At 44.0% G+C, this 24,971-nt stretch overlaps 1 protein-coding gene across 4 annotated transcripts in view; it reads right to left on the bottom strand.

Moving 5' to 3' along the window:
- Positions 1-24,971, bottom strand: part of LOC130116794 (glutamate receptor 1-like) — a 134,023-nt gene that overhangs the window by 95,964 nt on the left and 13,088 nt on the right. For all 4 annotated transcript variants that reach the window (XM_056284847.1, XM_056284849.1, XM_056284848.1 and 1 more), the window contains exon 3: positions 6,709-6,948. In XM_056284847.1, the coding sequence (XP_056140822.1) occupies positions 6,709-6,948 (240 nt within the window). The remainder of the gene's footprint in view (positions 1-6,708; positions 6,949-24,971) is intronic.

Below are 24,971 nucleotides of genomic sequence, written 5' to 3'. Positions count from 1 at the left end.
TTTGCAAAAATTTCTACAAAACCTTTTTCGCTTTGTCATTATGGGGTATTGTGTGTAGATTGGTGAGGAAAAAAAGAATTTAATCCACTTTGGGATAAGGCTGTAATACAGGCGTAATTTATGGGGGGGTCAGGGGGGACATGTCCCCCTCAATATTTAGAAGAGGTGAATTTGTCCCCCCCAAAAAATATATCATGAATAATAATGTTAACTCCCTCGCCAAAAAAGGTAAAATAACAACACAGACAGTCGAACTACTTAAAATGTCATTTATACTTGTTTTCCAACGATTTCATACACCCCTATGCTTGGACCATACCATTTTAACCTTGCCACTGGGATTGCCGACCTCGTTGCTGTCTTGCAGTTGCTCCTGACAACCAGGAGACCGGAGCGTGAATGATCGTGTAAGCAAGTGTAAGTAACGTAGCTAGCCAGCTTGCTTATCTAGCCCAGTACACCACACTTTCTTACCTTTGGGGTTTCTGAGTTAGATTTTCTTACGTATTTCCTGATGAATTATAGCCTTATCTAGTTTATAACTTGTGTTTGGGGTTATCAGTTCAGACCCCCTCACGAACTAGCTAGCTAGCTAGCGCTTGCTAACAGTAGCCCCTAGACGTTTATGTTAGCTTAAATGAACTTGAACTGATAATTTCGGGCACATGAAATAACATAATAGGTACATCTACAAACCAATTTGTGCCAAGGATATTGTATTAGTTCAAATGCATCTACTACTTTCATTCACAGAGTCAACATGAGCAAGAGGAAAGTAACAGAAGATATCCGGTGCTTTTTTGGTGCAAAAAAAGAGAGTAAGATGAGAGAATTACCTAGAAAGTTGTTTTTCTTTTACAAAAATAAGACATTTCCACAATAAATTGATGTAGAAAAAGAGCAAATTGGTGCATACAAATTCACCAGAATGCAGGAAATTAAATGTGTGATGCTCAAAATTTCCAGGGGGAGGACCCCCTGACCCCCCACTAAATGTGTCCCCCCCCAATGTTCAAGTGAAACTTACGACATTGGGCTGTAACATAACAAAATGTGGGGGAACTGAAGGGGTGTGAATACTTTCTGGATGCACTGTACGTACACTGATCAGCCAAAAACATCAAAACCACTGACAGACAAGTGGATAATACCGATTATCTCATTACAATGGCACCTGTCAAGGGGTGGGATATATTAGGCCGCAAGTGAACAGTCAAGTCTTGATGCTGGTGTGTTGGAAACAGGAAAAATGGGCAAGTGTAAGGATCTCAGTGACTTTGACAAGGACCAAATTGTGATGGCTAGATGGTTGGGTCAGAGCATCTCCGAAATGGCAGGTCTTGTGGGATGTTCCCAGTATGCAGTTGTCAGTACCTACCAATAATGTTCCAAGGAAGGACAACCGGTGAACCAGGGACAGGGTCATGGGTGCCCAAGGCTCATTGATGCATGTGGGGAGTGAAAGCTAGCCCATCTGGTCTGATCCCACAGAAGAGCTACTGTAGCTCAAATTGCTGAAAAAGTCAATGCTAGCTATGATAGACAGGTCTCACAACACAGTGCATCACAGCTTTCTGCATATGGGGCTGCGTAGCTGCAGACCGGTCAGAGTGCCCATGATGACCCCTGTCCACTGTTGAAAGTGCCTACATTGGGTACATGAGCATGAACCATGGAGCAATGGAAGAAGGTGGCCTAGTGTGATGAATCATGTTTTCTTTTACATCATGTGGACGGCCAGATGCGTGTGCATTGTTTACCTGAAGAAAAGATGGCACCGGGACGCACTATGGGGAGAAGGCAAGCTGGCGGAGGTTGTGGGATGTTCTGGGTAATGCTCTGCTGGGAAACCTTGGGTCCTGGCATTCATGTGGCTGTTACTTTGACATGTACCACCTACCTAAACATTTTTCCAGACCAAGTACACCCCTTCATGGCAACCGTATTCTCTGATGGCAGTGGCCTCATTCAGCAAGATATTGCACCCTGCCATACTGCAAAAATTGAGGAACATGACAAAAGAGTTCAAGGTGTTTGCCTCAGCCTCTAAATTCCCCAGATCTCAACCTGACCAAGCATTTGTGGAATGTGCTGGAAAAACAAATCCCATCCACGGAGGTCCCACCTCACAACTTACAGGACTGTCTGCTGTTAACGCCTTGGCACAAGATACCACAGGACACCTTCAAAGGTCTTGCTGAGTCCATGCTTCAATGGGTCAGAGCTGCTTTGGTGGCACAAGGGGGACCCACACAATATTAAGTAGGTGGTTTTATATATATATATATATATATATATACACACACACACACACACACACACACACACACACACACACACACACACACACACACACAAACAATCTGTAGGCATGGGACAAGATTTTGGTATCGGAAGCGCTATGGTTTCCGTTTCCATTTCTGTTTTAGTCTGAGTAGTATTGACCAATCACATTTGAGTAGGCAGTGATTTCTACAGGAACATGCTTTGGTTGCATGTTGGTAACAGTCCGTGTGAGGAGTGAAAGAGGCGGAACACATTGGCCGAAATGTCGTCTGGACCTAAAACATCTACAAAAATATCAATGTCTGTGTATTGTGTGGAGAAACGTTCGACTCATGTCGACTACTTGTGAAACAATATGGTCGTAGATGTTGTGTCTCAAATCCGATTCCATTTTCGCATCTCAAGTTGCTAATCTGATTGTAAACAATGACAGGCGCATGGAAGAGGAAGTCCTTGTAAGAAACAGAAGCAAGCAGCCAGCAGCTACTATCTATCTATCTATCTATCTATCTATCTATCTATCTATCTATCTATCTATCTATCTATCTATCTATCTATCTATCTATCTGTCTATCGTGAACTGTAAAATATGATATTCAAAATAATGTCATATGGGTACAATTGAATCTGTTTTGCATTATCAAGGTATTCTCTCCACCCTGCCCCTAAAAGATCATCAAATTAGTTTCCCTCGTCATCAAGTTTTTTTTTTCTCTCACCACGTTCTGATTTCATTTAAGCTGGGGCACAATGCAAAATAGATAGTGAGGCAAAAGAGAAATTAACTTAGTCTTCTTTTAAAGACAAAACCTAAAATACCATCCATATTGTGTAATGATATTACTACTACTACTACTACTACTAAGTAATATGCCTACAACCCCATCATTGTTCATAGTTGTCTCTCTTATTCTCCCTCTTGGGTCTATCTATCTAACCACATGTGAAAAGTCAGTCAATTTCTTTTTCTTTCTTTTTTTTGACATTTGCACGGGCTCTGCTCACGTGACAGTTGGAGGCATTGGATTGCCCTGTACCCCGTATCTGTATTTTGAAAGATTATGTGGAAAAAAATACCAGTATTTAAATTCCAGTATTTGCAAAAATACAAGTCTCTGCAAATATACCAGCATTTATATTCAATATATTTAGGGGAGGTCATCAAAGTACATGTACATTTTAGTGTAGGCAAAGTTTCCAGAAGAGAGCCACCTGAGAGGAGGAGAAGAGAAGAGAAACAAGTAAAAGCTCTCTCAAGTCTCTCGATGCCTGTTTTCAGTTGGTAGGATAAATACTGGACATCAATGTCTTGAAAAATGGAGAGGAGATAAGAGGAGGAGAAAGAATAGAACACTTCCTCCCTTCTAACCCCCCATATAGACAGATACTATGTAGAGAGACAGAATAAAACAGATGTGTGCATTTGTCTGTTTCATGGGGTGCATGACTTAATAAGAGTTTGTGTGTAACAGTCTGCCAACATAGCTTGTTACTGACGATTAGCATGTTAACCATGTAATGACAAATGGTTGTTAATGTTATGCACATACACTGATGTGCCAAAACATTATGAACACTCACAGGTGAACCGAATAACATTGATCATCTCCAAACAAGAGCACATATCAAGGTCTGGGTAGATTAGATGGTAAGTGAACAACCAGTTCTCGTAGTCAGCATGTTAGATGCAGGAGAAATGGGCAGGAGTAAAGACCTGAGCGACTTTGACAAGGGCCAGATTGTTATGGCCAGACAACTGGGTAGAGCATCTCTGAAATGACAAGGCTTATGAGGTGCTCCTGGTCAGCAGTGGTGAGTACCTACTGACAGTGGTCCGAGGAGGGACAAACCACAAACCAGACACATGGTGTTGGGCGCCCAAAGCTCAATGATGCACGAGGGCAACGAAGGCTATCCTATCCGTTCCGAACCAACAGAAGGTCTACTGTGGCACAAGTCACAGAAGGTTTTAATGATGGTTACAGGAAGAATATGTCACAAGACACAGTGCATCGGACCCTGCTGTGTATGGGGCTGCGTAGCTGCAGATCAGTCAGAGTGCCCATGATGACCCCTGTCCACTGTCGAAAGCACCTACAGTGGGCACGTGAGCATCCGAACTAGACCTTAGAGCAGTGGAAGAAGGTCGCCTGGTCTAATGACTCCCATTTTCTTTTAGATCAAGCGGACGGCCATGTACGTGTGTGCCATTTACAGGGGGAAGTGGTGGCACCAGGATGTACTGTGGGAAGATAACAAGCCAGTGGAGGCAATGTGATGCGCTGGGCAATGTTCTGTTCGGAAACCCTGGATCCAGCCATTCATGTGGACATCAAATTGACACGTGCCACCTACTTAACCATCATTGCAGACCAGCTACACCCCTTCATGCCAATAATATTCCCTGTTGGCAATGGCCTCTTTCAGCAGGATAATGCACCCTCCCACATTGCACACATTGTTCGGGAATGGTTTGAGGAACATGATGAAGTGTTCAAGGTGTTGCCCTGGCCTCCAAATGCTCCAGATCTCAATCCCATTGAGCATCAGTGGGATGTCCTGGACCGACAAGTCCGATCTATGGGGGCCCCACCTCACAACTTACAGGACTTAAAGGATCTATTACTAATGTTTTGGTGCCAGATACCACAGGACACCTGCAGGAGTCTTGTGAAGTCCATGCTTCGAGGGGCGGATCTGTTTTGGTGGCACATGAAGGACCAACAACATTATTAGGTAGGGGGTCATAATGTTTTGGCTCATCAGTGTATGTCAGAAATGTCGACAGGACAAGGACATACAAACATTCAGAAACATGCATATCAAAGCATGTGCACGCATGTACGCATGTGTGTGCGCGCACACACACACACACACACACACACACACACACACACACAGCAGTTGTGTTTGTTCCTACATAGACAGGCTGTTGTAGAAAGTCGTAGATGATCAGCAGAGCAGAAAATTGACACTCATTTGTCTGTTTACGATAGGAATCTTAACATTTCCAGAGAGGAGAAGAATGTAGAGCAACCAAGAGAGAAAGGGGAGGAGCGAAAGAGGAAGAAAAGAGAGGAAAAGATGAGAGGTAAGGAGAGAAAAGGGAGGAGTGGAGAGAGGGGAGGGGGAGGAAACAAGAAAGGAAGTGAGAGATGAAAGGGGAGAAAAGGAGAATACACTAGAGGAGAGGAGGGAAGAGAGGAAAAGAAGCAGAGAGAGCAGTGGAGAGGAGAGGATACCAGACAAGAATCGGAGGAGGCAAAAACAGGAAAGAAAAGGTGGAGAGAATGTGAAATAACTGAAAAGAAAGGAGACGAAAGACTAGACAACACCCATTCAGTGGTTTTCAACAACAACAACACACACACACAAACACACACACACTCTCAATCTCAGGTGTCCCTGGTGGCTTAGTGAGGGCAGTGATGATGGTCTCGATCCATCCCAGCCCAAGTTTCAATGACGCCTATATGTTGTGCTCTGACGATGTTTATATCTTGCCCTTATTCTTTCTCTGCATGCCCCCTGAATGTCTCTGTCTCCTCCTCCATCTCCCTCTAGCGCCGCTGTCTTCTACACTGTTTTCAGCTAAAGGAGTTATCAAATAAAGTGGAAGCTAACAATGACCATTTTGGGTGAAGTTCAGTAATAAAAAAAAAAATCTCAACAGTCTTTGTCCTTCGACTTGATTGGCCTACGTTTCAGTGGAGATGGGATAATACGTCAGACATTCCTTGATAATTTTGTATAAATTGATAGTCTATACAAACCAAAGCTTGTGTCAGATCCTGCTGTGCTGGGAAGCCTCCAGCATAATGGAGCCCCTGTGGTCTACGAGCAGCTAGTATCTCCTCGGCAGATGTTACAGAGCAATAACATCAGGCCACATCACAAAGGCATTTAGTTAAGGACAATTGCATTAGATAGACTGTGCCAATGATGTCTGGGCAGATTGAAAAAAACAATAAGATTAAAGAGAGCCTCCCATTAATTCTCTTTGCCAACTGTCAGATGGACTTTAACATCACAGGGCCCAAGGGAAAGTCTTGGCCTGTTGTGAGGACCAGGTAAAAGAGTTGACTGCTGTTTGGCTAATTCTCTCACCTCATTTGTTTTTTGTTTGTTTGTTTGTTTGTTTGTTTGACCTGAGGCTGAATGAACTTTGAAGATATATTCAGGTTACCTGCACACTTGCTCACAGGCATGGCACTAACACAGCCAGGGTCAGCTGTTCCATTCCCCTGTATAGCTTATTGGGTGACTGAATACTATAATCTGCTTCCTGGTAAAAGTGTCCCATCATCCATCATCATTCAAACCCCTTTCCTGTCACTTTATGATATCAAAACCATATCATTTCTAATGTGATACAGTACAACATGACTTCGCCATGCCATGACATTAGTTCATTCTACTTACCCGAGTCAGAGCTGTACATGTAGACAAACCGGGTCCACTGGAAGTGGTCCAGCAGGGCCATGAGGGGCTCCTGGAGCTGGGGCCGCAGCTGGAGGACAAACTGGTTGTTGGTCTGAACTGGGAAGGATGGCGTGACAAAGCAGACGTGCAGCGAGCCGCAGAAAGACATGAGCATGTTGACAGTCCGTCTGTCATACAAGCCCATAATGGCATACACCCCCTTAGAGAACTGGGAGCAGACTGGTGGGAGGAAGGGGAGAGAGAAAGAGAGAGAGAGAGAGTGAGTGAGAGAGATAGACAACAGACAGATGAACAGAAAAGGGCAAGGAGATGAATAGATGGGTGATAAGGGTGAATTTTTGGGTGAATTTATTTTTTTTAACTGTGTTCTGCAAGGTGTCCTTGAGTGCTCTGAAAGGCACCCACAAATAAGATGTATTATTATTATTATTGTAACAATCACGGATGAATAGACTCGGTAGCCCTTGGCTAACGGGTTGGACCCTTTAGTCGACTGGTTAACATTGTCGCCCGTGGTGAGGGAAATCCGGGTTCACGTCCCGGATGCAGCGATTCCCGACTGCCCCCCGAATTCGCTACATTATTAAAGACAGAGACAGAATTCAGGTAAATACAAGGTAGCGTTTGCTTGACCAGCAACTTAACCCGGAGAAGTTTGGAGGTGTTGGTGTAAGAGTCAATGAGGCCTTCCAGTGTACAGTGTCCGTGTCCAAGAGATGAGGAGCATCACATTAAAAAACGATGGAAAAGAACTAAACATATCTCTCTGTTTGTCTACCTCCCTGCCTTTCCCTCACCCCATTCTCTCATCTGTCTCTACCTATCTTTCTCTCTTTTATCTAACTTTCTCTTTAATTTGTCTGCCTCATCTCTATCTTTAATTGCATTTTAGTGTAAAACATAGTAAATGACATTAGTGTCGTACTTCATCTATGATATCTTCTGAGGTTGGCTTGCTCAGTCACATCTCTCAACTACAGCTGCTCTGCTTACATTATCATATATTTACCAAACGCTGCAGTGAACATTTCCATTTGACATAAATTAAACAGTCGATACCATCTTCTTATCTTCATGGTAGGCTTCCATAATCTCTGCTCCCGATTGAACTGCTATTGTGTTGCAGATAAAGAGTTTTCATTTCTCTTTTTTCTTTTTTAAATCTCTATACATACAATACCCTAATCAAATTACTGCTCACTCAGAGCTCCTCACACAGGCAGAGATTGTCTTTGACAAAACAATATTTGCTTCTGAGTTACCCTGAGCTCAGATAATCCTTCTCAAAGTCACTCATGCCTCGTGCTGAGGACTTTGTGGAATCACCTTACATTTACAGCATTGTTTAGGCAGTTACCTGAAGCTGAACATTACAACAGAACATTTAAACGACTTACATCACCAAATTTATCAAATGAGTAATTTCCAGTCACAGCATCCAGACATTAATTGTTGTAAATATTCCTGTGACCCTTGAAGACAGTCTTCTGGGGTCACAGGACGAGACTGTGGTTGTAAAAGACTGGTTGTACTGGCCATCATCCTATTGGAAGCAGCAAAAGATTGTGGTATTACTGGTCAGCCCCCAGCATACAACAACAACAGTAGACTGGGAATCCACTGCCCTGTTTAATTGCCCAGAGTTACAATCCCTCTAGATGTGAAAAAGCATCTGTCCAATCCCATCTGCACTCTGCCTGTGTTCCTGGTGCATGCCCAGTTCCCTATGGCCAGAGCTTACATGTTAACAACGGTACCAATACCCCTGGGCCAGGATATCACACTGGGCCATGCTATCATGCTAACAATAGACCTATTCCCTGAGGCACATGCTATCAAGCTAACGAGGTATCTGTCACTTAGCATTAGCGTTGCTGTCCCTGTCAGACAACAGAGCCCTGGGTCAACGAGAGCACATGCAAAGGAGAGTTGACAGCCACAGTTAGCCTTGGGAACGTGCATGGTTTTGTCTGTAGGTTGAAGGTCCATAATGTCATGTGTGAACAACTGAAAATGCATCAATCCTTCCAAGGTTGTAGCATCTAGCTTCTGAATAGATAATGGATGAGCTGTTGTCTTGAATATAAATTATCTTGTTTTATTAATTTATTGGATTCCATTCCACTCTATGACTTCACCATCCCATTGTTGATACATATTTACAACAATTACTCTGTGATCTAATGAAAATTAGAGAGTAGCACAGCAGTGCCAGTCTCAGATTATCCCCTCATAAATATTAATGAAAACAGTTGTAAACCGGGAAGTGACTCATTGACAGGTACACCATACAAAACAAGTCAGCGGTTCCACTTCTGGTCACCTTCAGACATTGAGCTCCACTGTGAGTGTGAGCTCAGAATTTAACCAGAGCTTTTTCTATCTATCTATCTATCTATCTATCTATCTATCTATCTATCTATCTATCTATCTATCTATCTATCTATCTATCTATCTTGAACTGTAAAATATGATATTCCAAATAATGACATATGGGTACAATTGAATCTGTTTTGAGTGATCAGGGTATTCTCTCCACACCTGCCCCTAAAGGATCATCAAATTAATGTGACTCATTATTAAGTTTTTTTCTCTCACCACATTCTGACTTCATTTAGGCTGGGGTGCACTACAAAAGTAGTTATAGATAGTGAGGCAAAAGGAAAATTAACTTAGTCTGTCCCCCCCCCTCCCCTTTTTCTACCAGTTGTACTTGGCCAATTACCCCACTCTTCCGAGCCGTCCCGGTTGCTGCTCCACCCCCTCTGCTGATCCCAGGAGGGCTGCAAACTACCACATGTCTCCTCCGATATATGTGGAGTCGCCAGCCGCTTCTTTTCACCTGACAGCGAGGAGTTTCACCAGGGGGACGTACCGCGTGGGAGGATCAGGTTATTCCCCCCAGTTCCCCCTCCCCCCTGAACAGGCGCCAGAGGAGGAGGTGCTAGTGCAGCGACTAGGACACATGCCCACATCCAGCTTCCCACCCGCAGACAAGACCAACTGTGTCTGTAGGGACACCTGACCAAGCCGGAGGTAACACGGGGATTCGAACCTTTAATCTGTTTTTAAAGACAAAACCTAAAATACCATGCATATTGTGTAATGGTATTACTACTAGAGTAAGATGTCCACGTGCACCATCACTTGCACCAGAATGTGCAAATGCAAGCATGTGTGCACGTAGCTGCATGTTATATGAACATGTGATGTGAGCAGATAGAAAAAGCACTTCCTGCCGACTTGCCAACCCACCCTATACCAATGTGTGATTAATCACATTAAGGTTATTCAATGAAGTTCAAATTAAGGTGTTTACATGGTTCAAAAGTAAAATGACTTCATCCAATCAACACACACACACACATATACATACAATGTACCCCACCCACAGAGTTGTTGTCCTGGGGTATGTAACAGTTATAACCTCAGGATATAATTAATGTTTTGTAACAGTAGCTGAATAATACATTAAATGGCTGCTTTCCCAGGGCAGTATGGCATTCATGAACACATAAAACACACACACCCATACATACACACACACACAGGCACACACTCACACATATTCAATTTTAACGTCATTTTAGTAACTGCTGCCTTCCAGCCATTGGTGTAATCATCTTCACTCGAGCTATGATACACACACACACACACACACACACACACACACACACACACACACACACACACACACACACACACACACACACACACACACACACACACCATGTTTCCCTATACTTGTGGGGACCCCTCATTGACTACATTCATTCTCTAAACCTTAACCCTAACCTTAACCTTAAACTAATCCTAATTCTAACCTTAACCCTAAAACCAAGTCCTAACCCTAAAATAGACCCTTTTACTCATGGGGATCTACACAATGTCCCCACTTTGGGGTGTCTGTGTAGTGTAGTGGTCTATTTTGTTGCCTATCAACAAAGAGCTCTCCGGTTCGAATCCCTGTCTTACCCCTGGCTTGGTTGGGCGTCCCTACAGACACCATTGGCTTTGTCTGTGGGTGAGAAGCCGGACGTGGGTATGTGTCCTGGTCGCTGCACTAGCCCCTCCTCTGGTTGGTCAGGGCGCCTGCTCGGGGGGGAAGGGGGAACTGGGGGGAATAGCGTGATCCTCCCATGCACTACGTCCCCCTGGCGAAACTCCTCACTGTCAGGTGAGAAGAAGCAGCTGGTGACGCCACATGTATCGGAGAAGGCATGTGGTAGTCAGCAGCCCTACCTGGATTGGCAGAGGGGTGGAGCAGTGACTGGGATGGCATGGAAGAGTGGGGTAATTGGCCAAGTACAATTGGGGAGAAAAAGGGGGGGGCGGGGTAAATAAATCAAATAAAATGTCCCCACAAGGTAGGTGGTTTCAGGTGTTTGTATCCTGATGGGGACCAAATGTCCTCAACAGGATACACACACACACACACACACACACACACACACACACAGCTGCCCACTGAGAGGGGTTTGTGGTGGTGCAGCTGTGAATATACAAACCCCCGAGTGCTTTGGGTCACATCCCGGGTCCCAGTCCAGTCTTCCTGCTAAGAGTCGTGGCTTAAAGCGCTACTCTCTGCTGGCTCACAGCAGACTAAAAGCCTCATTTGACATTATTTCTTTTCCTCAGAGGGGGTTTAAGGTCTAGTTATACTTGCCATTTATTTCTACTGTTTGTTCCTCAGGTTTTAGATATTCCCCTAGGGCTCAGGTCTTGCTCCTCTGCTGAAGCGTCAAGGTTCACATCCCCTTCACCAATGTCTGTTGTCAGTCCCCTAAATAACTTAAGGCAATAAAGGCAGATATTCCATAAATCAAAATGCCCTCTAATCCATGCTCTCTCTTCCGCCCTCATCTGCCTTCCTTTCCCCGACTTCCATCTCTACATGCACCTGATCCTGCTTCTGTCTGGATTGTTAAATTGAGAAATTCCCTTCTCTTGGCTTCAGGATCTCATTTCTTTTCTTGGCTCTCCTCTATTATTCGGATAACTGCTGAAAATGAAAAAAAAAAGAAAATTTCCTCACGGCATCTCGTCATTTACATCCAACTAATTTCACGTGTTGGCCGATGCTCTTCTCCACAGAACATGCCATGAGCAAATCAAATAGATGCTGCAAGTCTCTCTCTCTCTCTCTCATTTCCCCCTCCCCTCTTTCCCTCCCTTCGCCATTATGCTGGGCCCTTGCCTGCATCACAATTTTTTTTTTGTTTTGTTGCTTTATTCTGTTTTGTTTTTTTAATGACAATAAACAGAACAACTAAACAGGCGCCAGGGCAATCTTGTTCCCTCTTTGTGCAGTCCTAGTCTGTGGGGTTGTGATAAGGGAGGTTTTGGCAGCCAGACTGAGGAGCAACATTCAACAGCCCCACTCTCTCCCATGCACCTCCTCCCCATCTTCCTTCATCAATCTTTATTTAAAAACCCAACCCTTCCTCAGCCAGAGGCCCGGGAAGAAATGCAAAAAAAAAAAATGCATTGCTTTGCCATACTGGGGTTGGTGGTTCCATTGCTTGTGGAGCTCATTGGGTAGAAAATGGTCCACACATTGCCAGAGTTGTGGGGTTAATTATCTGTGTGTGTCGTTTAAATGGGCAGAAAATGGCTCTCAGACTGCCACAGTTAAGGGTTCAGCTCCTTTTGTAGCTCAGTTGGATGGTCATGGCACTACTAATAGGGCTGAACAATATTGGAAAAACATTGCTTTTTTTTTTTTGCAACATGTACTATGACTCTGAATAAAAACAGAATAAGCAATTTCACCAGAAATATCCAGCTTTTAACTTGAACTGCTCCATTTGGAAAAGAATGTCTGACTCCATTAATGATGGGGGTGCTTTTAGAGACGAGGAAAAGGCGGCCGTCCAACACTGTGGTTGACTCAACATCACACCATTGTATGCACTCGCCCACCAATCTAGGCTAGTCCATGTTCAGCACAGTATTTATCACACCCTCTCCTTCCTCTTAAGGAAAGGGCTCATCTGTGAATGAGTAAAAGAACAGTGGTGTCCAGAGAAGATGCAGGAGATTACAGGAGGCTTCATATCACTGTCCTCTAGTTTAAAATATTACATTACACTTAAACCTGCAACACCACTTAAGGGAACCGATATGCCGCAATAGATAATTGAAAATTTTGTTGCAAAAATATGAACCTCTTAAATTACAAACTTATTGACCAACCAGCAGCCATACAGCCATGGCTTTTAAATAAAATAAATAAATAGAAATACAAAACTCTTTTAAATGACCTTGTTACTTTTTGTTTTCTATCCAGCAGTTAATTTTCTTTTAGTGTAATGTGACTGATGGGCCCAATTTACCTTATGCTGCATGCCTTTCAATGTGACCATCGCACATTTATATTGTGATGTCAATTCTGAAACGATATATTGTTCAGTCCTAATTAACACTGCCATTTAATAATACAAAGACAGATTTCTGGAGAAAAAAAATCTAATGTAATATTTTGGATATTATTTCGGATTATATGAAGATAAATCTGGCAGTCAGATGTTATGAGATACCAAAGCAGAAACTGTCAATACAAGATAAGCAAACATTAGGTAGATAGCAGCTTGTCCTCTCATCAGCAGGCTCAGGATGTACTCCAACTTGACCGGGATGACTGCTATTCTGTCTCCTGCATGCATAGCTCTACACAAAGTGACAGATAGCTAAACATAAGTACTAGCCACTGAAAGGCTTATATGTTGACTCAGATGCGAAAGTAAAGCTGAGGGCTGTGTACTTGTTTATCTCCGTTAACTTGCTTTCTTACAGTGCTTTTCCAGAAACTGTGAAACTCAAAAATAAATACACAAGTAAACATTCCTCAACTTTACTTCCGCGTTTGAATCATCATTTAACCCTTTCAGTGCCTAATACATCTGTTTAGCTATCTGTCACTTCGTGTAGAGCTAGGCATGCAGGGGACAGAATAGTGAAAAAACAAAGCTTCTCCAAGGCTCAACACAGGCAGATGCAAAAGATTAAACAGAGAGTTCTGGAGCACCTTACTGTGCAAAATCTCATCTCATCTCATCTCATCTCACCATCAGCTGCTTCTCCGGGTCGGGTCGTGGTGGCAACAAGCCAAGTAGGGCACTCCAGACGTCCCTCTCCCCAGCAATGCTCTCCAGCTCCTCTTGGGGGAACCCAAGGCATTCCCAGGCCAGATTGGACATGTAGTCCTTCCAGCGAGTTCTGGGTCTACCCCTGGATCTCCCCCCAGTTGGACGTACCTGGAAAACCTCCAAAGGAAGGTGCCCAGGAGGCATCCTAATCAGATGCCCAAACCACCTCAACTGGCTCCTTTCAATGCGAAGGAGCAGCAGCTCTACTCCGAGCTCCCTCCGGATGTCTGAGCTCCTCACCCTATCTCTAAGGCTGAGCCCAGAAACCCTATGGAGGAAACTCATTTCAGCCGCTTGTATCCACAATCTCACCTTTTCAGTCACTACCCAAAGCTCATGATCATAGGTGAGGCTTGGAACAAAGACTGACTGGTAAATTGAGAGCTTTGCCGGTCCGGTACAACATCTGCATTATTGCTGATGCTGCAACAATCCGCCTGTCAATCTCCCACTCCATGCTACCCTCAATCGTGAACAAGACCCCGAGATACTTGAACTCCTTCACTTGAGGCAACAACTCATCCCGAACCCAGAGGGAACAATCCACCATTTTGCAGTAAAGGATCATGGCCTCAGAGTTGGAGGTGCTGACTCTCATCCCGGCCATTTCACACTCAGCTGCAAACCGCCCCAGTGTGTGCTGGAGGTCACATTCTGATAAAGCCAACAAAACCACATCATTTATGAAGAGCGGAGAGGCAATTCTGATGTTCCAAAAATGGACACACTCTTCGCCTTGGCTGTGCTTTGAGATCCTGTCCATGAATATCACAAACAGAATCGGAGACAAGGGACAACCTTGGCGGAGTCCCACACCTACCGAAAATGTGTTTGACTTTGTGCTGAGAATGAGGACACAGGTCTCACTTTGGTTATACAAGGACCGGATGGCTTGTAGCAACTGCCCCGGTACCCCATACTCCCACAGTACCCCCCACAGAGTGCCCCAGGGTACATGATCATAAGCCTTCTCCAAGTCCACAAAACACATGTAGACAGGCTTGTCAAACTCCCATGCCTCCCTCAGCACTTCCACAAGGGTAAAGAGTTTGTCCATTGGTCCATGACCAGGACGGAATCTGCATTGTTCCTCCTAGATCCGAGGTTCAACAATCGGTTGGAGCCTCCTTTCCAGCACCCTAAAGTACACTTTCCCAGGGAGGCTGAGCAGTGTGATGCCCCGATAATTGGAGCACACCTTCCGGTCCTCTTTTTTTAAATATGGGAACCACCACCCCAGTCTGCCACTCCACAGGTACTGTCCCCGACCTTCACACAACACTGAAGAGGCATGTCAGCCAAGACAGCCCAACAATGTCCAGAGCCTTCAGCATCTCAGGGCAAATCTCATCCACACCTGGCGCCTTGCCACCGAGGAGCTTCTTAACTACCTCAGAGACCTCTGCCAGGTAAATGGCTGGGGCATCCCCTGAGTGTTCAGACTCTACCTCGTCCACTGAGGATGTGTTAGCTGGGTTCAGGAGCTCCTCAAAGTGTTATTTCCACCACCCAACAACATCCCCAGTCCGGGTCAGCAGTTCCCCTCCCCAGCTGAACACAGCCTGGGTCAAGCCCTGCTTCCCCTTCCTGAGTCACCGGATGGTTTGCCAGAACTTCCTTGAGGCCAACCGAAAGTCCTCCCCCATAGCCTTGCCAAACTCCTCCCACACTCGAGTTTTTGCTTCTGTGACTGCTGAGGCTGTAGCCCTTCTGGCCTCCCGGTGTCTCTCTGCTGCTTCATGAGACCCCTGGGCCAACCAAACCTGAAAGGCACCCTTCTCCAGTCTGACGGCTTCCCTCACCGCCGGTGTCCACCAGCGGGTTCTTAGTTTGCCACCTCGACAGGCACCGATGACCTTATGATCACAGCTCCTATCTGCTCCATTTGCAATAGAGACTATGAACATGGTCCACTCAGACTCCATGTCCCCAGCCTCCTTCGGGATACACGAGAACTTCTTCCAGTGGTGGGAGTTGAAGACCTCATGGACAGGGGCCTCCGCCAGACGTTCCTAGTTCACCCTCACTAAACGTTGTTCAAAATCTCGAGACAAAATGGCTGGTCTTGAACTATGACTCTACCCATGTGATCATAAATGACCAATAGAGAACAATGTCATTTAAAGCTAGAGTATTCAAAGCAACCACCAGGAGATGCTAAAATGCTGTTAACCCACATGTAACATCACAACTGCTTTTCAAATGCATCAGGATCTCACAGTGTTTCGTTACAAAGGCACTCATGAAAAGGTTATCCTTGGGATGCCCTGAGATAAATGCATGATGAATGTTCACTGTATAACTGCCTCGACCAAGCTTATCAAACAACTCGTTTCAGTATCGTTACCGTCAAGATCTCCTGAACATGTGCATACGCATGCTGATATTTCATCAGTCTGGCAAGTTGCCTTACAAATATCCTCCTTGATCTAACTGAGAGTGAATGGCAACTAGCGATGTCAAGAAAAAAGCATTATGTTTCAATTCAAGTCTTCACAAGCCAACGCCGACGTTTAGTGTTGAGTAGGCATGCCACGTTAAACAGGGAAATCTGCCACTACATTGCGTTTTCCTCACAGCTTGAGGAATTTTTTGTCAAATCAGTGAGGCCACTATTTTTTTTTTTGTTAAGTACAGCAGTTGAGCTCTAGAATAACAGGTCAGGGCATCCGGGTGGTGTGGTGATGTATTCCATTGCCTATCAACACGGAATGTGGGTATGTGTCCTGGTCCCTGCACTAGTGCCTCCTCTGGTCAGTCGGGGCACCTGTTCAGGGGGGAGGGGAAACTGGGGGGAATAGCGTGATCCTCCACGTGCTACGTCCCCCTAGCGAAACTCCTCACTGTCAGGTGAAAAGAAGCGGCTGTCGACTCCACATGTATTGGAGGAGGCATGTGGTAGGTAGTCTGCAGCCCTCCCCGGATTGCAGAGGGGGTGGAGCAGCGACCGGGACGGCTGGGAAGAGTGGGGTAATTGGCCGGATACAATTGGGGAGAAAAAAAAAGGGGGGGGGGAGAAAAAAAACAAGCCAAAACTCCATCAAATTTTCCAGAGTCATCTGCTCACGAAGCCTTGCCTTCATTGATAATTTGCCCATTAAAAGTTGAGTTTGAGTGAATGTCAATCAAGAAAAATCCTTTAAATGGGCATCGTCAGTTGGAAATTTTTTTATACAACCGTTATTTCCTAACAGGCGCCTTGGGGGTCACATCCCGGCCTGTCAGGTGTCATTGGCTTTTGTTTAGGACTCTTCTGTGCTGCATGTCGTCAAGGCAAGAGTGCAGTAGCCTTGTTGTCCTCCATAATGCAGAGCAGTGTGTATGCATGACCCAAGGAGCAGAGACAACTGTGTTCACCACAGGGTCAGAGGGAGGTTGGCCCTGTTCCTAACCCCTGCTGCATGCTCTGTTAAACATAAAGATTGCCTTCCCCGCTGTCCCCCCCCCCCTCTCGTTTCAATTCAATTTGGCTCCAATCAGTTTAAAGAAATCTTGTTTGGTTCATTATAGGGCCTATCCAAGAGTTGGTTTTGGTAAAGCTCCACCTCAGTAAATTTCTCAAACATTGCAGCAGTCATGTGTGTTCGTGCGTCAGAGCGTATGTTTGCAAATGTTCGCCATAAATGTATGACGAATGTGAACAAATCTTCGCTGCTTGGTAGCCAAAAATATTCCTCATTTCTGAGATATTGGTTTTCCATTGGGCAGTCCGGTTTTCAAATGATTTGTCCCGAGTCCAGTCAGAAAAGTCAGCCTGACGTCTAAATGGCTGGTCAGAACTGAAACCCCCCCCCAAAAAAACCATACATATTTTTTTTATCTAAAACCAACAATACCCATGCTGCCCAGTCAAAGCAAAGAATCATTTAAAGTGATGTTTGTTTTCACACAAGCAAAGAGTGAATGGTAGTTTATTGATTAGTGTATGGATTAGTGTCCTGATTGCTCCAATCATGGATGGTAAACTGAAAAAACACAATCACAATATGAACAGCCGTATGCATTCCAGACATACTGTGTTAAAGCATATGATGGCAGAAATTAATTTCTTCTGAAATTCATTTTATTTTCTAAAAGTGCTGGTTTATGGTAATATTTTGGCTCTTGTTTTGTTTGTGGAGCAGTTCAAAGCACTGTCTGTTCCTATCTGGAGTGGCAGGTCGTCTAATAATGGGAAGGTCGTTGGTTTGATCCCCAGCTCCTCCAGAGAGCATGCCGAAGTGTCTTTGAGCAAGACACTGAACCCCTAACTTTGCCCCCAAACTTTGGAGTGCACTTCCTATGGAGATCAGACTGTAAACATGTGTCAACGTTTAAAAAACAGTTAAAAACCTGTTTTTTCAGGATGGCATTCCTGTAATGGTACCAATGTTGAGTGTGTGTGTGTATGTGTGTGTGCGTGTGTGTGTGCTTCTACACATATATTTATGTTTCTGTCTAGATTTATAGTCATGTGTGCACATATTTGGTTTTATCTATTTTATTTGTTTTTATCAATTTAAACTGGATATTTTTTTGCATTGTTTTTATTTGATGTTATCACCGTGTTTCATGTTCTGTTTTTATTGCCTTGTGGTGCACTTTGTAACATTTATTTTGAAAAGTGTTGTGTAAATAAAGATTATTATTATTATCATATTTGTGAGGACCAACTTCAATGTTTAACCATAAGAGTGAGGACATTTTATCAAAGTGACGTTGTCATTGACAAATGTCAAAGTGACATTCTGGATTGTCTTCACTTATTTACGGGGTTATTTCAGGTTTAGTATTTGGGTTTAGACCGAAGAATTAGAATTAAGAATTAAATTAGAAGTAAGTTAGGTTAGTTAAGTTAGAATTAAGTTTAGGTTAAGGTTGGGTATAGGGGCTAGGAAATGAATGAAGTCAACGAGGGTCCTCACATGTATCAAATAAACAAAAATGAGTGTGTGTATGTGTGCGCATAAATGTAGTTTGTCTCGTCTCATCTCTCTCTCTCTCTCTCTCTCTCTCTCGCTCTCTCTCTCTCTCTCTCCCTCCCTCCCCCTCACGTTCTCTGTCTCAGTGCTGCCTCCTGGCGGTCTCCAGTCCTGTCTGCCTAACCCTCCTGGGTTTTGGCCTGGACCAGATGATGAGTGGCAAACATCTATCCGTATGACTCAAAGAAGGTTGAATCAGTTCATCTGGATGCAACCTTTTTTGACCGATAAGTTTCATCCCTCATCTACGTAATTATAGATGAGTGATGAATCCACGTAATCTACGTAATCATCTACGAAACATATATGTCAATAAGTATTGCATCCAGATGAACTGATGAACTTTCTTTGATTTTCTTACCTGGATTATTGAACATGCATAAAGATTGACTGTAAAGTATGTAAAGTATGACTGTCTTAGTCCCACTGACTTCCTGTCTTTCTATTGTGCTGTCAGTCTCTATCTACCTTACTGACTCTTTGCAAGCTATCTGAGTATCATTATAGATCGATAAATAGATAGATATAGTAGATGGATCGACAGACAGACAGAGCACATCTTTGACTGCGAGAACGCTTTAAGAAGCAAGTATAACTGATCAATATCAGATGTTGCATACATTTCTCTGTCATCAAAACTGCTTGGTAATCAAACTGTTTATGGTATCCAGCCAACTGATGGAGGCTGTCAAACGGCATGGTTGTCTGACAATCAGTATGCTATTCACTGCAGATTTGGAGGTGCCATTCCCTGTGTAGCTCAGTGGATCAAGATGGCGCCAACACTAACAACGTTATGGGTTTCATCCCCCTTGTAGTTCAATGTACAGCTATATGACACACACACACTGCTCGGGTTAGTGATTTCATGCCCACTGGCGATATCCACGCAGAAACACAGTGTGTATATACACACACACACACACACACACAAACACATACACATAGTATATATATATATATCTCCTCATGGCAGTGTAAGACACTGTAGATGAGGCTCCGCTATATGGCAGATGTTGTGTCACCGTATGGGTGCAGCCTGATGTAGCTGTATGCAGCTGGGACATAGCTGTACACTGGTTCACACTCCACAAAGCTCATAACTGATTTCATGCATCTGATTTTGCTCAGTAGGAGAATCTCCTCATCCAACAGTGCAGCCATGTATCCCTGATATCCCATGATACATAGCGTCTACTGTCTTTATGGAGAAGGACATCTATTGCCTGCTGTCTATATGAAGTGACATGACTGGCTTTACTGTCTTAATGTAGAGTGAAATGTGTACTCTGTCTGTCTGTACGGAGGAACAGGCAGTCTGCTGTTTATATGTGAAATGATATGTGACGTCTTCTTTCTACAGGTAGAGTAATTTATCTGTCATCTACATACGTAAAATGATATAAGTCTATTGTTCATATGTGCTGATATGTACAGCCGGCTGTTTCTAAGTAGATTAATATGTACCTGACTGTTTTATGTGTACTTCCTGTCTGTCTGTGGTATGGACTCTGTGTTTGCTGAGTTTTAGCGTGATATGAAATTTTTAGAAAATCCATCTTTGTTACTGCGGTTTGACTGAATATGTTGGAGGGCCCCCTGCCCTATCTGTCTCTAGTTTGTACCTTCAAATACAACAGCGGCGGGTTTCTGGATCCAACAGAGACGAGTTCAACAGAGTGATAAAAGAGGGGAGACGATGATATAGACTGAATAATAAACAATGTCAGAAAGAGAGGAAAAACAGACAGACAGACAGCGAAATATATAGATAGATAGATAGATAGATAGATAGATAGATAGATAGATAGATAGATAGATAGATAGATAGATAGATAGATAGATAGATAGATAGATAGACAACCCATTATACTCTGCAGCATATTCAGCATGTTCACACCTAACAGACTTGGGTGGGTCTTGGAGACAGAGCTCAGGTATTACAAATGTATTGTCAATGGTTTTAGGGTTGTTGTGTTGTGATAGCAGCTTCCTCTGCCATAAATACAAGGAAATAATACCGATAGTTGAAACTGCACTGGTTTAATAACATTTTTCTTAAGCCATTGTCATGGTAAGGCTACAAAATATGCCATTAATCACCTTGCTCTATGAATCCAGCTATATAATTAACATCTCAATGCAGATTAATCATGGCTGGGATTATAATACATTAAATCTTCACAAGAGACTTTTTTCAGGCATCTGCACCACAAACAGTGGCAACACAGCCGGTGTGTGTAGAAATGTCATACACTTTACTGCATCCTCATTACGGTATATCCATCCATCCACCCATTAAACCACTTATCCTGCTCTCAGGGTCGCGGGGATGCTGGAGCCTATCCCTGCAGTCACTGGGTGGCAGGTAGGGAGACACCCTGGACAGGCCGCCAGGCCATCACAGGGCCCCACACACACACACACACACACACACACACACCTAGGGACAATTTAGTACGGCTAAATCACCTGACTTACATGTCATTACAGCCTACTAAAAGCACCAGAAAAGATTATTAGTTGATACTATGTGAAGGGTTTACTTACATTATTTGGTTGCACCCCCCCCCCAGAAAAATTACAAGGAGATTCTTTTAAGTAGTGATAATAAAACTGAAATGTTTGCTGATGCCATTTCAAACTGGTAACTAATACTGACATAATTGTTGCAAAAAAAGTATTCGCAGCAAAGCGAAACTGTAAAAAAAAAGATAAGGCTAATGTGTTTTATGAGAAATAAGAGAAATCCTCCACATTGACAAACAATTTGTAAAGTAAACATTAACAGTGTGACCAACCAAAGACAAACTACTGTAATTAAAGTGGATTTCATGATGGGAATAACTCCAGTTCCCCCCCTCTTTTTTTTTTCTTTTTTTTTTTTACTCCCCGATTGTATCTGTCCAATTACTCCACCCTTCCGAACGTCCAGGTCGCTGCTCCACCCCCTCTGCCAGCCGGGGAGGGCTGCAGACTACCACATGCTGCCACATGTGGAGTCACCAGCTGCTTCTTTTCACCTGACAATGAGGAGTTTCGCCAGTGGGACGTAGCGCATGGGATGATTACGCCATTCCCCCCAGTTTCCCCTCCCCCCTGAACAGGCGCCCCGATCGACCAGAGGGGGCGCTAGTGCGGCGTACAGGACACATACCCACATCCGGCTTCCCACCCGCAGACACATCCAATTGTGTCTGTAGAGATGCTCGACCAAGCCGGAGGTAACACTGGGATTCTAACCGGTGAGCCCCATGTTGGTAGGCAACAGACCGCCATGCCACCCGGACGCTACTCCAGTTTTGACAAATGACTGTTTCCGACAGAGCTTGAGAGATATGTTCGAACAGGTGCGTAAGCGGAGTTTGACGTTAATGCTCGGGGGGTGGGGGGGGGCTTTTTTTTTTAACTAACGTCAGTACACAGTCCAACTTTTGCATGGCGTGTTACGCATATGCATACAGTAACTGAGGACAATAGTGCCAAGCTTGCCATAAAGCCAAACAACACAAGGGATCAAACCAGTGTCTGACCACTTTGTGCTATCTAACGCATAGGTTTACATAGAGGGTATTTATCTCTCACACATGAGCACACACAGCTGAAGCACACTGGCAACCTTAAAGTCTGTTAAAAGTGAAATATCAATACTGTTAGGCTTTCATTTTCTATGTACCATTTTAGTGTATTTAACATTTAGAGTACACCTGAACTAATTTTGTGTTAAATTGAAACTACGAAATATGCATACTCATTCGTATCCAACTTCCGGCCGGTGTGAATAAAAGAGCGCCCCCGGGTTCGTGCGCTGGTGTATGGGGCACGGGAGTTGCGATTAAAAAGAGATCTCTGCCTCTCGACTCTTTCTTCCACGCCGTCTCGCTACAATACTTTTCGTTTTAGTTGGCAGCCCCCTACCTATAACATCTTCCCACGCGCCTGTATATACAAGAAATATTTTATTGGATTTATTTTAGACTCAATGTAGTGACATTTTTCGTCCGCTAGGGGCACAGTGCCTCCCTGCAAACTGTATGTGAAAATAAACTAAGCAGTTCAATGTGTACTTGTGTGAAAGTGGTAACATTAATGCAGCCACTTAATATAACATTTCACTCATTTTCCATAAATGCTTAATCTAATTCAAGGTCACAATGGGCTGGAGCTCATGCTTTCAAGCATTAAGCAGAGACACACACTGGACAGGAGCCCGTCTATCTTAGGGCCAACACACGCAATCATTCACAACTGAGAGTTGCCAATTCACATTAACATGCATGTTTTTGGATGTGCCTTGAGACCATCCCAAATACGGGCAGAAAATGTTAAGTCCACACAAAAGGGCTTTCGTTGCTGTGGGGTGTCAGTGCTAACCGTTGAGCCATTGCAGAAGAGGGAGAGAGTAGCAAAATGCCAGCGCTACAGCTACTGTTAGCACCAACAGCGCTGGCACTAACCTGATGTTTTTTTTTTAGTTCTCAGATAGCGATGGACGCAACGGCCTTCCAGAAGTGCTACCCAAAGAAACAGCATAGAGACATATGTATGTCACTGGCATATACAGTGCATCTGGAAAGTATTCACACCCCTTCACTTTCCCCACATTTTGTTATGTTACAGCCTTATTCCCAAATGGATTAAATTCCTTTTTTTCTCATCAATCTACATACAATACCCCATAATGACAACGTGAAAAAGGTTTTGTAGAAATTTTTGCAAATTTATTAAAAATAAAAAACTGAAATATTGCATGTACATAAGTATTCACACCTTTTACTCAGTACTTGGTTGAGGCACCCTTGGCAGCGATTACAGCCTCAAGTCTTCTTGGGTACGAAGCTACAAGCTTGGCACACCTATATTTGGGGTATTTCTCCCATTCTTCTCTGCAGATTCTCTCGAGCTCTGTAAGGTTAGATGGGGAGCGCCGCTGCACAGCTATTTTCAGGTCTTTCCAGAGATGTTCAATGGGGTTCAAGTCTGGGCTCTGGCTGGGCCACTCAAGGACATTCACAGACTTGTCCCGAAGCCACTCCTTCGTTGTCTTGGCTGTGTGCTTAGGGTCGTTGTCGTGTTGAAAGGTAAACCTTCGCCCCAGTCTGAGGTCCTGAGCGCTCTGGAGCAGGTTTTCATCAAGAATCTCTCTGTACTTTGCTCCATTCATCTTTCCCTCGATCCTGACTAGTCTCTCAGTTCCTGCCGCTGAAGAACATCCCCACAGCATGATGCTGCCACCACCATGCTTCACTGTAGGGATAGTATTAGCAAGGTGAGAGGTGCCTGGTTTCCTCCAGACATGACGTTTGGCATTCAGGCCAAAGAGTTCAATCTTGGTTTCATCAGACCAGAGAATCTTGTTTCTCATGGTCGGAGAGTCCTTTAGGTGATTTCTGGCAAACTCCAAGTGGGCTGTCATGTGCCTTTTAGTGAGCAGAGGCTTCCGTCTGGCCATTCTACCATAAAGGCTTGATTGGTGGAGTGATGCAGAGATGGTTATCCTTCCGGAAGGTTCTCCCATCTCCACAGAGGAACGCTGGAGCTCTGTCAGAGTGACCATCGGGTTCTTGGTCACCTCCCTGACCAAGGCCCTTCTCCCCCGATTGCTCAGTTTGGCTGGGCGGCCAGCTCTAGGAAGAGTCCTGGTGGATCCAAACTTCTTCCATTTACGAATGATGGAGACCACTGTGCTCTTCGGGACCTTCAAAGCTGTAGAAATTTTTTTGTACCCTCCCCCAGATTTGTGCCTCGATACAATCCTGTCTCGGAGGTCCACAGACAATCCCTTTGATTTCATGGCTTGGTTTCTGCTCTGACATACACTGTCAACAGTGGGACCTTATATAGACAGGTGTGTGCCTTTCCAAATCATGTCCAATCCATTGAATTTACTACAGGTGGACTCCAATCAATGTAGAAACATCTCAAGGATGATCAGTGGAAACAGGATGAACCTGAGCTCAATTTTGAGTGTCATAGCAAAGGTTGTGAATACTAATGTACATGCAATATTTCAGTTTTTTATTTTTAATAAATTTGCAAAAATTTCTACAAAATCTTTTTCACTTTGTCTTTATGGGGTATTGTGTGTAGATTGATGAGAAAAAAAAAAGGAATTTAATCCATTTTGGAATAA

Source organism: Lampris incognitus, chromosome 8 (genome assembly GCF_029633865.1).
Source record: "Lampris incognitus isolate fLamInc1 chromosome 8, fLamInc1.hap2, whole genome shotgun sequence".
NCBI classification, from domain to species: Eukaryota; Metazoa; Chordata; class Actinopteri; order Lampriformes; family Lampridae; genus Lampris; species Lampris incognitus.
Note: the sequence above shows the minus strand (reverse complement) of the source record. Positions and strands in the feature narration are given on the sequence as shown.